Genomic DNA, 17,027 nt, shown 5'->3' on the forward strand with positions numbered 1-17,027 from the left:
TTTTTTCCCCTTGCTGTGAGAAGAGAAAGAAGAATGATGCATCTCTTTTTAGACTTTTCAATTCGTTTTTTTTGTAGCGGCCGTGCTACTTGACATGCATTGATGACCCTTCGCCACTCCGAGACCCAGAACCGAAAAAGAAACAAAACAATCCGTTAAGTCCCTAGTTGTCCTCCACGATGTGACCCTTCTCGGACACGTACAGTCCATCCAGGAACTGTGAGGCAATTGTTAGCACGGGCGTGGTTCCAGATTGAGTGTAAAGGGCAGAGAGTGAGGGTGGGGGAGGGGGAAGAAAAGAGGTTGAGTGTATATATGTATACGCATGTATAGACGCATGTATAGGTGGTGTGGCCTCGGACAAAAATTCGAGGACNGGGGGGGGGAGGGGGAAGAAAAGAGGTTGAGTGTATATATGTATACGCATGTATAGACGCATGTATAGGTGGTGTGGCCTCGGACAAAAATTCGAGGACAAACTCGACCCATACCATATGTACATATATGATACGCTGCTCCTTTCTTACCCCTCTCCCTCCTACCCTCTCCATTGGCTTAGGAAGGCAGGGAAGGAAGAAGAGAAAAGTACCTTTCGGATATCCTTGTTGCGCACACGGCAGGCCTGCTGGATGTCGGCAGCGCTTTGCGAGACGTTCTCGAGCGAGTTGCCGGTCAGGACAAGCTCGTCCTTCTGGTTCTTGGAGACCTCGACGTCGACACCGGTCTGCATAACGACCCGGCGGACGTACTTCTCGCCAATGAAGTTACGGATCTCGACCTCCCAGAGACCGCTCTCGGCCTTCTTGTCCAGGATGACGTTGATGGGGAAATGGGCGTAGACGTAGCGCATCTTGTACTTGAAGCCCTTGGTGACACCGACGATCATGTTGTTGATGATCGAGCGGACGGTGCGGAGAGCGGCGACATTCTTGCGGTTGCCGTGGTGGATCTCAATGGAGATGGTGTTCTTCTTGGGCTGGCCGAAGACGACGGCCAGGTGGGAAAGATCCCTGACGAGCTTGCCTGCAATTGAAACCCCACTTGTTAGGCAAATGACCTTGTGAAAAAAAAAAGGGTAACCATCTTTCGACTACAGCTGGTTCACCCCTCACCCTGGGCCCTCCCTCCGTCAAAGAGAGAGGGCTGAGGGGAGAGAACCTCGTATGGTCGATCGTGAAGGGAAAAAAAAGAATGCTTCGTACCTCGGGGGCCCTCGACAGTGATGACGCGGGTCTTGATGCTGACCTTGACTGTACAGGAGGAAAAAAAAAGTCAGTTCTACGTCTTCGAAGGCAGTTGGCAGTTTGCCTGGTCAAAAATGAACGATTGTTGATCCCCCTCTTCCCCGTATTGATTCGTCTCGTATCTCGATCATTTCTCGAGAAAGGATTTGCTCCCGTGTCCTCGCATCGGGCCTGAGGAGAGAAAGAGGCCTTCCCTTCTTTTGGCCCGGCTGGTCCAACATTTCGCAAAATCCTCTTTGAGGTAGGATCGAGGCGCATTCCGAAACCAAGACGACGAGAGAACGAGAAGAGAAAGAGTGTTCACGTACCACCCTCGGGGATGTCAAGGGACTCCTGTGAATGAATGTACTTCATCCTGCCGGCTGTGTGGTGAGTGTCGTCGTCGGGGGGCGGAGGACGGTTGAGGGTATCCTTGGTATCGGGACGCGGGCGATCACGAAAGTGGTTTGACGAATTTCCTGTGGGCGGAAAAGTTCTAGGGCTGGTGGCGCACGTGAGGGCACAAGAGGGACCTTGTCTTCTTTCTTTAGGCTTGAGTAATATTTTTTTTTTGCCGCGGTTGAACCGGGGTTTTTCTCCATGTGGGCTCTACGAAATTCGTTCAAAACGTGACATTGCACGTGACCCATCCCGAGGTCCACATCCCTCTTACAAGAATATCGTCTTATGCGTCTACAGTGGGGGTTAATCAAGAGCTAGAGCGACAGTCTCGGAGAAACAGAAGAGACAGAGAGAGAGAGTGACATACGCTGGGAACGCTGAAGCTCGGGATTCCCCTTGAGCCGGACAGAAAAGAGAGGTACCAAACCAGATGTACCCGGGAAGCAACTGCAGCCAGTAATGTACGTCAGCGTCCCAACGCTTCCAGCCTCCCCTCCAAGCTACGACTACGAGTACGCTCAATCGCCTCAGCCAACCCGGATCTCGCCGACCATCGTCAATTAAAACGACTCTGGCTCTTCTTACCGTGTCTAGCTTCAAGTTGCGCATAGGTGCGACTAGCTGGTACTACGTCAGGCACGCCCCCTTTCCCCCCATAACGACGCAGCAAAACATAGGCAGCGGCGGCGCGCGCGATTGGTTCACATTCACCCTTCCCGCCCACCATGTCGTACTTCTTCTCGACGCCCGTCGATATCGACATTGTCCTCGAGGACACGGACAACCGGTCCATGGTGGATGTCAAGCTGGACAAGAACCGGCGCGAGAAGGCGCCTCTCTTTATGGATGGCGAGTCGGTCAAGGGAGCTGTGACGGTGCGACCCAAGGATGGGAAGCGCCTAGAGCACACTGGCATCAAGGTGCAGTTTATCGGCACTATAGGTATGATCGACTGAACCCAGACTCGGGGCGACATATATGCATTCGTACATGTATACATATATATATGTTCATATGTATACTGACTCTCTATTCCCGAGGGGATGAAAAACAGAAATGTTCTTTGATCGCGGAAATCACTACGAGTTTCTCTGCCTGAACCAGGAGCTCGCGGCTCCCGGGGAGCTCCAGCATCCCCAGACGTTCGACTTCAACTTCAAGAATGTCGAGAAGCAGTACGAGTCGTACAACGGCATCAACGTCAAGCTCCGCTACTTCACGCGCGTCACCGTTTCTAGGCGCATGGCCGACGTCATCCGTGAAAAGGACATATGGGTCTACAGCTACCGCATCCCTCCCGAGATCAACAGCAGCATCAAGATGGACGTCGGTATAGAGGATTGCCTACACATCGAGTTCGAGTACTCCAAGTCCAAGTACCACCTCAAGGACGTCATCGTCGGCCGCATCTACTTCCTCCTCGTCCGCCTCAAGATCAAGCACATGGAGCTGTCCATCATCCGCCGCGAGACCACCGGGGCCGCACCTAACCAGTACAACGAGAGCGAGACCCTCGTCCGCTTCGAGATCATGGACGGCTCCCCCTCTAGGGGCGAGACCATTCCCATCCGTCTCTTCCTCGGTGGATTCGACCTCACCCCTACCTTTCGCGACGTCAACAAGAAGTTTTCCACCAGGTACTATCTCAGTCTAGTCCTGATAGACGAGGGTACGTTTTTAATTCCTTAATTCCTTCATATTTTTACTTGCTTCCTTCCTTCTTTACTCCCTCTCCCTCTCTCTATGTGCCATCCTGGCAACTGACGTATTATAGACGCCCGCCGTTACTTTAAGCAGTCGGAAATCATCCTCTACCGTCAGCCCCCGGACACACCGCAGCTCGAGAACCCAGGCACACACTCTCTCCCCCCACCGCCCGAAAACAAGATGGCTCCCGCAGCAGCGGCACAGGCATGATCCATCCATCGTCTTCTTTTGCCGTACATTCCCTGTGTCTTTTTCTCTTGCACGGGAACTGTTTCGTCTTGTTTTCCTTTTTCTTTTTCTTCAATATTTCTCTTTTTTCTTGGTACCTCGTTTACGCCCTTCCTCTCTTCTTCTCTCTCTCTTCAAAGCATAGAAATAGGCGTTGCGGATTTTTTAATCAGAGACGGAAAGCCAGTTTTATACAAGTTTTCATTCTTCTCTTGTCCCTTGTAACTACAATATCTCGTCACTTGGAAACCCTGTCCGTGTCTATTCTGTGTAAACGGGATGAACTCCCCCTAAGATTTGAAATTATACAACGTGAAGAAAATACTGGCAACATTTCTTTTCATTGTGAATTGAATCACCAGAAAATATTGGTATCTCTTTTTTTTCGTATTACTTCAAACTTTTTGTTTTTGCCAAAAAAAAGAAAGAAAAAACTGACATACAATTGTAAACCCTCCCTACCATTTATGCTTCGTAAAAAAAAGAAAAAAAAAACCCCTTCCTTTCCTACTAGACTACACAATCTCCACGTCATCATCGGGTTGGAAACCAAACTGGTTATTCTGTATGGCGGCAATCCTATCAAGTTCTTCCTGGTACTGCTTTCGGATGTCAGCGAGGGAGACGACCTTCCTCTTGGTAGAGGCGGGAAGGCCTGCGTTACGCTGGGTGGGGACGCCCTCGTCGTATATCCACGCCTGCTTGGGGTCGACGCAGCTGAGGGCGTTGATGAGGAGGAGGTACTGCCTGGTGACGGGGGTGTCGAGGTCGTCATCGCCGGAGAACTTGTCGCCCTCACCGGCCAGGCGGAGTTTCTGTATGCGGTCGAGGATGACGGACGCGGCGCCGCGGAGGTTCGAGTGCCGCACCCTCCACGAGTACAGGACCTGATGGTAGGGGAAGCCGTGGACCACGTCCATGGCGTTGCGGCACCGGTCCGCCAGCAGATCGTCCACGTCTTGCTGCATGCCCGGGAAGGGTAGGGCCACGAGCTCAGTGTTGTGGTACGTCTCGCACATCCTGTCCACCAGTTTGCGTAGGCTCGAGTGCCGCAGCGCGCTGTCCTGCTGCGACAGCGACAGGAGCGTCGTGTGCGCCAGCTGGAACTGGCACGTCTGCACCGCCGCGTTGAACAGCCGGCTCAGGAGGTCGATCCGCGTCAGGTTGTCGCCGCCGTCGCCGTCGCCCATGAACTGCACCGCTAACCGAGAGAACTCGATCACGTACGAGAAGGCCCTGGACCGCTCGAACAGCGCCACCACGTGGGAATAGTACTTGCCCACCCCCTTGTTCAGCATGTTCCATTCTGTATCGTCGAGCAGGCCGCTGCTATGCCGATCCACTCGGAAAGATTCGGTGCCTGTCAAGTAAAGTTAGAAAGAAGCGTCTCCTCAGAAAATGGCTCGGGAAAAAAAAGAAACCAAAGGGAGAGAGAGAGAGAGAGAGAGAGAGAGAGAAAGAAGACGTACCCATGCCAATGGCTGCCTTTCTAAAGTGGTTCGCTGCCGACTCGAAATCCTTGAGGGCCAGGAAGACACGAGCCTGTACGTAGACAGAAAAGGGCTCCTGGTCGCAGAACAGGGACAGCTCGAGGGCCAGATCCGCCCTATCCTGCCTCAGCAGGTTGCACTGGATGAGCGGGGCCGAGATCTCGATGTCGCTGTCTGGGGCGCACAGGTTGGCCACCAGGTCCGTCAGGGCCGTGGCAAGGGAGATGTCCTGGTAGATGTCCCCGCCGAAGCCGAGCAGGTGACCCAGGTTGGCCTCAAGGGCCGTCACAACCTGGTAGTCATCGCCGGAGCCAGACCACTTGTTGCCGCCGCTGGCGCGGACGGTGGCAGGGCTGGCGTCTGACGGTAGCGAGGACGATGCCGAGGACGACTTGGCCTGGGGGGGCAGGGATACCGACGTCTCGGTTCTGGCCAGCCACCTGAGGAGCTCGAGGCGGCGGAGGGCGTCGACGAGCTGGCGGTAGGCGGAGCCGATGTCGACGCGGTGGTGGAGGGCGTCGTCCTCGTTGTCAAACTCGAACTCCATGTGGACGAGCAGGATCAGCTGGCTGAAGCACACCTTCCAGTACAGGTCGATGGTCTCCTGCACAGCCTTGATGGTGAGCCTGCGGCCGAAGTCGCTGAGGGGGTGGCGCAGGTCCTGGCGTTTGGCCTCGAGGGGCGCCGAGATGAGGTCGAGCAGCTCGGCGTACAGCTCGTCGGTGACGACGGAGAAGTTGTCGCCCAGGTACTTGACCACCTGGGCGCAGTCGTCGTCGGTGATGCCCCGCCAGAAGCCCGACTTGTCCGAGAAGTATTGGATGCGCTCGAGGTCGGTCCTGGACGACTCCTCAAAAATCTCGGGCCGGAGCACCGCCTCGCACATGTGCACGAAGCCGTCCGAGAAGCCGTCGACGAAGACCATGGCCGACTGGATCAGCGCGGCCTGCTGCGCCTGGTCCTCGGCCGGCGACTGCAGGTTGTAGTACAGCATCTCCAGGGCGCTGCAGTCCCGGATGGCCGACAGGAGGTCCGTGCAGACCACCCAGGCTAGGTCTGTGGCCGGGTCGACGGCGAGGCCGATGGCCTCGCCCCTCTGCTTGTCGAGCTCCAGGAGCAGGCGGTAGAAGCGGCGCCACTGCGTCTCCCCCGACGCGCGGAACTGCTCGTAGTCGGCCGAGCCCGAGGCCCCGCGGTCCAGCGAGGCCGTCGCGCCCAGCACGGTACAGATGGCCTCGGCGATGCCGCGCCCTCTGGTGGCGTCTCTCGAGGCGCCCAGGCCCAGGCCCTGCTCGTAGATAGACAGCGCCGTCGCGAGCGTCGCCTTCGTGAAGCGTCCGGGCTGGAGGATGGCCTGCAGCCACTTCTCCGTGACATCGGTGGGCTCCCAGGAGCCCGACGAGGCGGGGGCCCAGTCGCGTGTCTCGGCGAAGACGCCCTCCCAGCTCTCGGCCCACGACTTGGCCATGTCGCGTCGGTCGAGCGGCAGCCTCTGCACCTTGTACGTCATGTTGTTCTTCCACAGCGTCCACAGGTTGATCTGGCCCTCCTCCGGGCTGGACAGGACGAAGTCGGCCAGGGTCCACACGTCCGACGTCGACGGCGTCTTGGGCGCGAGCCTGATGCGCGGGAACAGGTCCTCGACCACCACCGTGTGCGTGCCCTTGGCGGAGATCTTCCAGAACTTGAACTCGCCGGCCCCCACGGGCGAGTACGTCGCGCAGATCCTCTGCCCGCGCGTGCGGCCCACCACCTGCACCAGGTTGGACTGGAAGGGGTCGATGACCCACCTGCCCACCTCCTGCGGCGGGCGGTCGACGTCGAGTATGTCGCCCGTGTGCAGGATCTGGCCGTCTGCGAGGTTCCAGATGCGCATCCGGTGGTCCAGGCAGACCGTCACGGCGTACAGGCAGTCCTCCACGCCGAGGGACGTCACCTGCACCGACGTCGCGGCGCTGTACTCCATGTTGATCTTTCCGTACCGGATGGTGTGGTTGCCCTGGAAGGGGAGGAGGCTGCGCAGGTTCTGCTTCCACCCCTGGACATTGAAGAATGAATCCTTCCAAGGGCCTTGCGAGGCTAGTTGTACGGTTGATGCCACCATCGTTAGCCACAGCTTGTCTCCCTTTCAATCCGAGGGTGCCTCGCCGGTGTCTTGGGTGTACTTACCATCATCTGGTGTGGTCCTGTCGAGACGCATCAGGCCACCGTCATTGACCGTGACGAGCAGGGTGTCGGCAGACACAGCCACCATGCGGTGAGGGTGCTTAAACGACAGTCCGGCGGGCGCATACCGCTTCGCCAGGTCGGACAGGCCGGCGTCGACGGCGGCCCTCTTCCTGAACAGGTCGGGGCGCAGGGTGAACGTCCACAGAACGTGCGACTGGTCGAGCGCGAAGACGCACAGGGCGTCGTGCTCGCGCGGGTCAGCCAGGGCCACGCATCCGGGCAGGAGGGGCGTCTCGAAGTGGAAGTTGAGGATGAGAGGCGCGTCGGCGGCGGCCCTGTCCCTCCGGCAGACGTCGACGGCGCGCACGCTCAGCGTCGTCCCGTCTTCCAGCACGCGCCAGAGGAAGCTGCGCGGCGTGTCATGGTGCTGACGGTGGTATATCGAAGACGCGGACGCGAGGTTCTGAGATCGAAACGTCGTCTCGTCCTCGACGCCGAAGCCACTACCACTGCCACCACTAGCCGTCAATCTCTTATTGCCAGGCGCTGTCGAGGAGGAGGAGGATCCGGGTACTCGGACCGTCACCACCGCTGACGCTGACAGAGGCTCGAGGTTCAAGCCGGTCTCTTTGAAGAGGTACTGAATCCCGCCTGAGGCCATCTCGCCTCCATTCGGTTGCCAGAGGCGCGGCGACTGGAAAGGGGAAGAGAGCGATATCGTTGTTCGGCAGCGATTGTGTAGACCGATCAGATACGGGGGAGATGAGAGAGAAGATTGGCCTTCTGGTCGTCGGGACGGTTTGTCGTCGTGGTTTGAGTTGATAGTTAAGTTTGTTTGTCGTTGCCGTGGACCGTGGTCGTCGCGTTTGTTGCAGGCTAGAATTTCCGGTCCTTCTCATCGGACGCTAACCCAAAAGGGAAACGAGCTTCAATGAGGTCCAACCCATGATTAAAGTCTACGAGGAATGATATAATACATCTCACATTACCTTCCTTCAAGCCTTTTTATTGAGGTTTGACCTTTTGCATCTTTTACACAATTTAAATCATTTGTTCCGCATCCTATTAACGATGGAGCTCCAAAAGGTGTTTTCCCTCTTTCCTTTTCCTCATTAGCAAATCGATCCTGGTCTATCGATCCGGGAACGAAAAACATGTACCCCATCACCGTTACAGACAGCAATGAACAAGAAAAATAATAGCAAAAAAAAAAAAAAAAAAAAAAAGTCAAAAATGAAGAGNAAGTCAAAAATGAAGAGAAAGAGTTTAAAAAAAAACTTGTGTAGATAACGCCTCAAGCCATGCAAACATTGTATTGATCCATGAAATCTTGACAACCATGATACCCCAGTATGAGCCAGTATTCTGTGCATTTCCCCAAGAGTGGGAGCAGCCAAGAGATGGAGAAGACCGCCCCAGACCAAAGACCTATAAACAAACCCGAGCCCAGACCTAAACCTTATCCTCAGTCCTTCTCGACATCCTTGGGCGCCGGGTCCCCGATACCCTCCTCGGAAATCGCAAACAGAGTGTCCGCCTCGGGGAGACAGGGACTGTCGTAGATCTTGGCGATACGCGTCTCGCCCCTGCCCTTCTTCAGGCTGATCCTCGTGGTGCTGGCGTGGGCGATGATGTTGCCGCCGATGGGCTTCTTGGGGTCCGGGTTGAACATTGCGCTGGGGCCACCGTCGACCTGGGCGACGACCTGGTTGGTGAGGACGACGGCAATGCCAAACTCGTCGGCCAGCCGCTGGAGGGTGCGCATGAACTTGGCCAGGTGCGTCTGCCGGTTGGACAGCTCGCCGCGGCCGCAGAAGTCGGTGCGGTACAGCGATGTGGCGCTGTCGACGATGAGCAGCGAGAAGCGCGTCTCGCACATCATGGCGGCCGCCTGGTTGAGCAGCTGCAGCTGGTGGTCTGAGTTGTAGGCCCGCGCGTACGCCACATTGTCTAGGACCTCCTCGCCCGACAGGCCGAAGCGGTTGGCCACGGCCAGCAGACGGACGGGGCGGAAGGTCCCCTCCGTGTCAATGTACAGACACTTCCCCTCGCCGCCGCCCATATCAAAGGGGAGCTGGCACGTCACGGCCAAGGTGTGGCAGATCTGGCTCTTGCCCGTGCGGAACTCGCCAAAAAGCTCCGTCAGCGACCCGGTCTCGATACCACCGCCCAGCAGGGTATCTAGGTTTTTAGAGCCCGTGGTGATGGAGATGAGTTCGCTGCGTCGTTGGTGCATCTCTGTCGCTGTTGTAAAACCCATAGGAACAAGTTTGGATGCTATTTTTCTCCGACCTCTGTGTTAGTCTCTTTACTTCCTCTCTCTCTCTTCCCTCTTCGCTTCCATTCTTTCCCCTTCTTCTTTTTTCCCCCATGCCTTTTTTGAGGGAGGGCAGACTAGAGAGATGGATCTTTTTTTTCTTTTTCGCGGGAGGAGGGTTATAGAGTCAAGAGAAGGGATATCCTTCCGAGATAGACAAGAGACATACCTTCACCCAAAATCTTGGCAGCCTTCTGCTCAGATATCCCCTTGATCTGTTCCAGCACTCGCCGAGGTGTATACGCCACCGCCTCGACCGTGTTGAATCCTCCGTCAACAACGAGTTGAATATCACGTTTTGTCAAACCAGCAATGCCCTGGTTTTTGGTTTGTTTGTCAGGGGTCATGATAATTAGAAGTTTGTGGGGAAAGAGGGGAGAGAGAGAGAGATGGATATGGAGGTGAAGAGAGAGAGGCAACATATGTAGAGCATACCTCCAGAGCAGACAGAGGAGTGGGCGCTCCAGGTCCGGCAGAGCCACCATCATCGGCCGTTTGGCCTTCATCGTATTCTTGGCTCATGAGTGCCGGGAGTTGTACCACGCAAAGTAAAAAGAAGGAGAGGAGAGGGACTATTCGACGTGAGAGCAGTGAGCAGCGCGGAAAGGGACCGTCTCAAAGGATGCAGTCTTGTCGTAAATTCGCGCCGATGGCTGATGACAAAGTACAGGAAAAGGCTGATGTTGACGCGGGGGGGACGCGTCGTGGGGGAACTGAAATCATGTCAGCAGTCGCCACTGCGGGACGCCAACTCACGTGATCGGTTTGATGGAATGCCAACAACGAATGGTTTTACCGACATTCTTTTCACTGTTGATAATCGTAAACGATTATCTGTACTGGCCATCACTGATTTTAGCAGAGAATGGATTCAACCGAGTCATGGTTCTTGGCTCCTCTGCCATCGTCGGCTCGATGTTGGTGTACTATTCTTGTCTACTCATCACACGTATTTCTCTCAATGCAGATATTATCAATCTTTAAAAAAAGGCAATCAAAGTTATATTGTGTGTGGTACGAACAGGTAAAAAACAAGTAAGCTATGAAAAACAGTCCAAAGTACTCGGGCCCTCCATCGGACAAGTTCCCTCTGATTTCTCAAAAAAAAACGCCCAATTCCATGCAGGTTTGTCGTATGCGTATACAAGCCAAAAAACAAAATGGATCAATGTCGTTTCAACAAGCCGTCTAGTCGATAGCGATACGGCGAGCTTCATGCTTCTTGGCCTTGGGGATAATGACACTGAGAACACCATCCTTAAGAGCGGCAGTCACGCCATCCTGCTCGACCCGGGTAGGGAAGGTGAATGATCGGGAGAAGTCCCCAATGCTGCGCTCGCTGACCCAGTACTTGACCTTTTCGGCGGGCTGCTTCTTCTTAGACGTGGCAACCTGGGTAGGAGAAGGGGCACCAGACTCGTGAGCGTTGGACTGCTCTTCGTCTTCGACAGTGGCCTGGTGGGGGCTGTGGCTGCCATCGGTTATGGCGCCCTTGGCGTCACCAGCCTCGATGCCCGTCTGGGGAGAGCTGGAAGTGTAGTTGCGCTCAATCCTGCCGCGAATGAACAAGCTCTGGGGCTCGGTAAACTCGATGGAAACGTTGTCCCTCGCGATGCCAGGAAGCTCTCCGTGGAGCTCGTAAGCGTCAGCTGTCTCGCGGACGTCAAACTTGGGCTGCCAAGTTGGGAGGCCGGAGAGGCGGCCGTTCTCGACGCGGCCATTCTTGGCTCCGGTGTCCTTGGAGTAGGCGTCGAAGTCCTCAAGGAGACGGAAGAGGGGGGTGAAGGAGGTGTCGTTGTAGGTGGTGCGGGGGAAGAAGGCCATTTTGATGTTGGAAAGTGTGTGGTCGGTCTCAAGAAAAGACGAGATACTGAGTGATGAGTGTTGTATGTCTTGAAAGACAGGGAAGGATGTTTTTGAATCTGTTGAGTGAAGTGGTTGAAGTTTGAGTGCTTTGAAGCTTGAGTGCTTGAGTGATGAGTGTGTGTATGCTGATGAACAAGACAGAAAAGAATCTCCAACATCATGGATTATCACGTCCCTTTAATACCCCGAAGCCATCACGACCGCACCTTCCGGAATGAACCACCATCTTCCACACCTGTACTGCCTCGAAGCAAGCTGGGACGCGGCAAGAATGTTCCAGCTTCTGGTCGATGAGATGGTTTGTCAGGTGGAAAGTCAGATGGTGGCGGTTGGCGGTTGCCGGTGGTTGCTGGTAGTTGCTGGTAGTTGTTGGCAGTTGCTAGAACCGCGTGGGAGTTGGTGGAATCTTCTAGTAATCAGTAGCCGTTTCATTCACTGTAATAATACCTGTAATACCAGAATCCCCCACCCCCGAGCAGTTTCCGGCACGCCACCAGCTGCCAGCCCGTCTCCACCTATCAGCGTTATACGCACTGTCCCGCACACAGTGTAACACAGACTCTGGCTCTTGGCCCCTAGTTCAACTAATCTGCACACAATCAGGATAAGAATGGAGCACTGTCCTCTTTTTCTTCTTCTTGTCACACTGTATTTATACGCGTATTATCTCCGCCTGGATGTACTACTTTGCTACGAGTGGGTAACCCGTACACGTACGAGTAGACAGACCTCGGTTTGGTGGGCAATAAGCAGCACTAGAAGGCTCTCTGGCCTACTCGTATGAAGAATGGCAAGCCAGTCTATTGGCGATACACACCATGGAATTTCGCCTCGAGAGTAATGTGAATTGTTCGAGCGCCATTGTAATCGACTCTTGAACCCAAGACCTTGATATATATATGTATACTATACGACTATATATATATAATATGTAATATATAATTAACAATATATATTATACATATATATATCCAAAGAATTATTCGCAGACACTGCTGCTACCGTACACAAGAGTAGCGACATCTCTGACGCACGAAATCTATGTTTATTAACACCAGCAACCCAACTTTTTTCTTCCCTTTCCAAACCCCACCCATAATCACATGTATCGTACCCGAGAAGCATTGCCCCCGGGAGGGCCAGAAGGGGACCGCATAGACTGCTGCACAGACTGCTGCTGTCCTGTACCCCCTGGTCGGTTAAACAGTCCGACAAGCTTCCGACCAACAGTCGTCTCCAGTTCCGTCCCATCCCTGGCCACTTTGACTTCGCGGTTTGAGTTCCACGGGTTCCGGAGTCCCCTAGTCCTGTAGAACGGAAGTCTGTTTGTCGAAATCCACTCTAGCTTGAGGGGCTTGCCCCACGTCTGTGGCTTGTCTTCATCGTCGCCCTCTCCACCATCCTTGGTGCTTGTTGCCGTGTCATCTTCACTTTCCGACATGATACCATCACCTGCATCGGCGCCGCCGCCGCCGCCGCCGCCACCACCACCACCACCACCACCACTCACGCCGCCCTCCTTTTCAAGCTCCCAGAAGATGGTGCCTCGGGCAGAATCGTCGACGATTCGCCCCTTTGGTACGTGTTCGCTCGCCTCGGTGGGGGTCGCTTTCGGCAGGTCTACATCGCTCACGGCCTGCGACGTCGGGGCAAACTCAATGGCCGCTGTAGGGTCTTCGTTGATCTCGGAAACCATGCGTGCGTAACCAAAGTATTCTCCAGACTTGTTGGCCGAGAAGACTAGGTATACATTCTCCGCTTGCTGCATACGTCCGTTAGCGAACCGCGCCAAAACAGCCACACTTCCTCGACACCACTCACCTTGAATGCACTGTTCAGCGCCTGTTCGTTGTGGGACTGCGTTGCCCACATTCCTGTGTCGACGCTGAGCTCTAGGTCCTCGACTGTCAGGCTCTTGAGGATGAAGAATCTGTCCTTGGGACCTGCCGCATCAGCCGGTGCAGGGCTCTGCGGCTGCGACGGCGGCTCTGAAGTCGCAACCGGGCTTGCGCTGCCACTCTCCTGGAGGTGAGACAGACTCGATGACTCTTCGCTCGAATCATGTACCGTCGGCGTAGCTGCCGCCGTCGACAACGGCCCTGTCGGTGCCGTTGCTCCGCTCACGCTTTCTACCGTGCTCTTCCGAAGTCGACTGACCAGTCGTACCGTGTAGAACTTTGAGTCGTGAAGCCTCTGCTGTGCCTCGACACAAGCTGCCTCGTCCTTGTAGTTGGCAAAGGCGCAGTTGCTCTTGGAAATCAAGAAGAGAGACTCGAGCCCCGGGGCCTCCTTGCACACATGTTGCACCAGACTCATTAGCTCAGTCTGTGGAGGAAGATTCCCGATCCAAATTGCATGACCTGTTTATCTCTCGTGTCAGCCAATAAAGTAACGCTGTCTCCGGCCTGGGAGGGAAAGAAGCTTACCACTCTGACGAGGCTTGCGCGGTGGACCACGCACTGCACCCTTTTTCTTATCGCCGGGATCTGTTACAGTGTTAACTCTATCAACGGTCCGTTGGCTGTAGAAGAGAGGGCGCCCTATTGTCTCACCTGAGGCCTGCCGCTGCCGATCAGGCTGAGGTGAGACCGGAGCAGGCACTTGTCCGGACGGTCGAGTGTTGCTCCCCATAGCCGCACCGCCAGCCATGTACTGGGAGAGATGCACCACAGGCGTCATTCCAGGGATCCCAGCACCGTAAGGAGCCGCTTGCGGGTAATAATAGGCCGGTTGAGCGTGGGTCATGACCATGTGGTTCGGGTAGTATGGCATGGGTTGTCTCGGGGGGATCGAAGATTGGGGCTGGCCAGTCCCATAGTACTGTCCCATTGGCGGCAGCGGCGGCGGCGGCGGCGGCGGCGGTGGCTGCTGAGCATAGTACCCGTGGTCCATCAGGGGAATCGGCGGTGCTGCCCCGTACGGCGGCATCTGAGGCGGGTGTCGCATCCCCGATGCTGAATGGGATGGGCTGTAGTGATGATGGGCTCCAGAGGGATAGTGGCCCCCTCCCCTGTATGGATCATGCGGGAGAGCGTTGGCCATGGCTATCATGTTGTAAGGACCTGACCGTGGAGTTGGCTGAGGCGGAGACATTGCATCGCGATGAACGGGATGAGAGGCGAACGCATTTTGCGATGGTACCCTTCCCTGGCCTGTCGTGGTCGGAACTGCCAGCTCGGGCGCTTTCTGTTGGTCTTGGGCTGATGCCGACGCTGGGGGGGGCATGCCAGCAGTGTCGAGACTGCCCTGGATTGGCTTGCCGCCTTGGCCAGAGACCGGCGGCGGTTGTTCCTGGAGCTCACCCATTGTTAAACAGAGGTCAATACCGATGGCAGAGGTTTGATCGAGGCTGCAAAAATTCCGACAATAAGGATCGTGATGGTTCTGCTTCAAGCCCGGTTTAGTTGTGGGCTCGGGCGCCTTAATGGCCGGGATGGGACGAATGGTTAGGGAGCGCCTAAAGAGGGGGGGACTCCCAAGCCTTTAAAGAACAACCACTGTCCCCAGAACAGCACGTTCCACGGTATACACGGTAGGGCTGCCCCCAAGAAGAAGAAGCGGCGGTCGTCAAGGAAATGATATAGTCCAAGCTCAGGGAGCAAGTTGCCACTTAAGATTACGGAGCTGACGCCACATAGGATAGAGAGCTTGTTACAAGCCTGAACGGCTGTGTGTGGGACTTGGGCCGGGAAAAGATGTAGGTGGTGGCTGTGGCTGGCGGGAAAGAGGGCTTTGCGGGGAGTTGTGCGGTAAGCGGGTCGCGCAGCCCCGATAGAGAAGTGCCTGGGTGGTTATGGCCAAGGTTGGGACGGAGTGTTGTCTGCGTGTCGTCTTGGGCGCCGCCTGCAGACTTTTTCATGTACCTCAGCGTCTTTCCTTGGGCGTACTAACGAAGAAGGTAACTCCTAGGTGCCACGAACCAATGCAATGACACAGTGAGGATCTGTGCAGGGATTGGTACCTAGACTCCGTTCCGTACTCGAAGAGTACAATCGCTGGAGAATAAGGATAGGAGTGGACAGGGGAAAAGGGGGAGGGAGGGGGTATGGTGATTGGGCGCTATGTTTGACGTCGTGTATGACACGCAACGGCAGCTGCCAGAAGACGGGGTGGTAGCAGCGTCAACGAACGATAGTGTCTCCTAGGTCGTGACGAATGATGGATCCGAGGACTACTGTCCCGTAGAGGCGAGATGTATGTGTATGCCCCAACGCAAGATGGGAGCCAATGGGGTTATGACGAGTCGATCCCCGTGGAATATGGGAACGTCGAGGGATGTACAGGCTCTCGTGTTCTTCGACCCAAGTAAGGGTGTCTGAGTAGTGATGAGTGATGATGCAGTAGTGGTAGCAGACGTTTAGGTAGACTACCTGGTTAACGTATCAGTAAGCTGATCGTTTGATTGACCTGGCTGAGAGTGACGAATGTCTGGTAAGAGCGGCAAAACAAGGAAAGCGAGAGAAGGACAGTGTCTGGGGAAGATGGGACATGAGGCGAACAAAAGTACAAGAGTATTACCACCACGTCAGGTACTCGTACACGTACTAGATCAGGTTGAAGCAGGGGATCCCGATACAGCCTCAAGCAAGCAACAAGTGACGGGCTCAGCAGAACAAGAGAACCAGGGACCCACTAGCTCATTGAGCAAGACAGGATATGATGACCACAAAGCTCAGCGACCAGGCTCATGGGGCCATTTGAATCGATACGGAAGGGGGGGGGGGCGTGTATGTTCTGTGGCGTGCGGTGTGCGGTGTGTGGTGTGTGGTGTGTGAACAAGATGGCGACTAATAACGGTAGTCTGCAGTTCAGGCTGAACCGGGGGCTGCCGAGGTTGGCGGTTGGTTTGCTGTGAACGGTCAAGTACAGTACTGAGTAATATCGAGGATTGTCTAGTAGGATATGCTAGGAGAATGGGAGGATCAGGCTTACTCTTCTTGGTCGAAGCGAGTGGAAAAGCTATGACATCGTAGGGGGACGGCAACGTTGCTTCAGAGTGGTTGTGCGTGTGCCTTGGTCACGGTAGTAAAGATGGAGTTTGTTGCACTTGATCGGGATCTGGTAAGCTTTTCACCTGGGCCTCCCATATTCACGGGTTTCCGCAACGGCAGGTCGACTGTACTTGTTCGTATATTCGTACGGAGTATTCATACTAACAGGACGCCGCCAGTCGTGTGCAGCCCCGTACATAAATACTCGTACATGTAATCTTGTACTCCGTGCTCCGTAATAGTCAGGGATCACGAGTGTGGGCCCCCGGGTGGAGGAGGGCATATGGAGCAACAACGACACCAAGGGGGAGAAAGCGGCGGCTTTGGTGCATTGCACTTGGGACGGTGTAATACCGGGCCTCGTTCATGGGTATGGGTCTGCGTGGCGTTGCACCGGCGCGCCGATAAACCTGTCAAAACATCAACAGCCGCCAGGTTCGCCACCCGCCCCAAGGGTCTCCATACGTGGTCATAAACTTTGGAGCTGCCTGTCCTATTACAATTTATCATTGTTCTCTAATGCTACGAAGCATACGGAGCATACGGAGTACTTACTGTACACACAGCCGAAGAGGCAAGCCGTCGGTTTGCTGGTGAATACATGTACTGATTGGTGGCCGAGGACATGAAAATT

At 55.2% G+C, this 17,027-nt stretch overlaps 6 protein-coding genes across 6 annotated transcripts; 1 reads left to right on the forward strand and 5 right to left on the reverse strand.

Moving 5' to 3' along the window:
* Positions 1–163: 163 nt before the first annotated feature.
* Positions 164–1,598, reverse strand: GMORB2_7485 (large subunit ribosomal protein L9e; the record flags this gene model as incomplete). The annotated part of the gene is made up of 4 exons (XM_035469450.1): positions 164–217; positions 590–1,023; positions 1,203–1,250; positions 1,553–1,598. The coding sequence occupies 4 exons, from the start codon at positions 1,596–1,598 to the stop codon at positions 164–166; spliced, it is 582 nt and encodes a 193-aa protein (XP_035321145.1).
* Positions 1,599–2,350: 752 nt separating this feature from the next.
* On the forward strand, positions 2,351–3,542 carry GMORB2_7486 (vacuolar protein sorting-associated protein 26; the record flags this gene model as incomplete). Its single annotated transcript, XM_035469451.1, has 3 exons — positions 2,351–2,567; positions 2,680–3,294; positions 3,400–3,542. 3 exons carry the CDS (start codon positions 2,351–2,353, stop codon positions 3,540–3,542), a joined length of 975 nt encoding a protein of 324 aa, XP_035321146.1.
* A 533-nt stretch (positions 3,543–4,075) lies between these two features.
* Positions 4,076–7,880, reverse strand: GMORB2_7487 (nuclear pore complex protein Nup160; the record flags this gene model as incomplete). The annotated part of the gene is made up of 3 exons (XM_035469452.1): positions 4,076–4,920; positions 5,030–7,129; positions 7,220–7,880. 3 exons carry the CDS (start codon positions 7,878–7,880, stop codon positions 4,076–4,078), a joined length of 3,606 nt encoding a protein of 1,201 aa, XP_035321147.1.
* An 804-nt stretch (positions 7,881–8,684) lies between these two features.
* On the reverse strand, positions 8,685–10,042 carry GMORB2_7488 (DNA repair protein RAD51; the record flags this gene model as incomplete). Its single annotated transcript, XM_035469453.1, has 3 exons — positions 8,685–9,496; positions 9,706–9,853; positions 10,019–10,042. 3 exons carry the CDS (start codon positions 10,040–10,042, stop codon positions 8,685–8,687), a joined length of 984 nt encoding a protein of 327 aa, XP_035321148.1.
* Positions 10,043–10,724: 682 nt separating this feature from the next.
* GMORB2_7489 (Molecular chaperone IbpA, HSP20 family) lies at positions 10,725–11,360 on the reverse strand (the record flags this gene model as incomplete). The annotated part of the gene is made up of 1 exon (XM_035469454.1): positions 10,725–11,360. One exon carries the CDS (start codon positions 11,358–11,360, stop codon positions 10,725–10,727), a length of 636 nt encoding a protein of 211 aa, XP_035321149.1.
* A 1,141-nt stretch (positions 11,361–12,501) lies between these two features.
* Positions 12,502–14,708, reverse strand: GMORB2_7490 (YT521-B-like domain; the record flags this gene model as incomplete). Its single annotated transcript, XM_035469455.1, has 4 exons — positions 12,502–13,164; positions 13,224–13,762; positions 13,829–13,888; positions 13,955–14,708. 4 exons carry the CDS (start codon positions 14,706–14,708, stop codon positions 12,502–12,504), a joined length of 2,016 nt encoding a protein of 671 aa, XP_035321150.1.
* Between the last annotated feature and the right edge of the window lie 2,319 nt (positions 14,709–17,027).

The sequence above is a fragment of the Geosmithia morbida genome, assembly GCF_012550715.1.
Source record: "Geosmithia morbida isolate 1262 chromosome Unknown scaffold_8, whole genome shotgun sequence".
Taxonomy (NCBI): Eukaryota; Fungi; Ascomycota; class Sordariomycetes; order Hypocreales; family Bionectriaceae; genus Geosmithia; species Geosmithia morbida.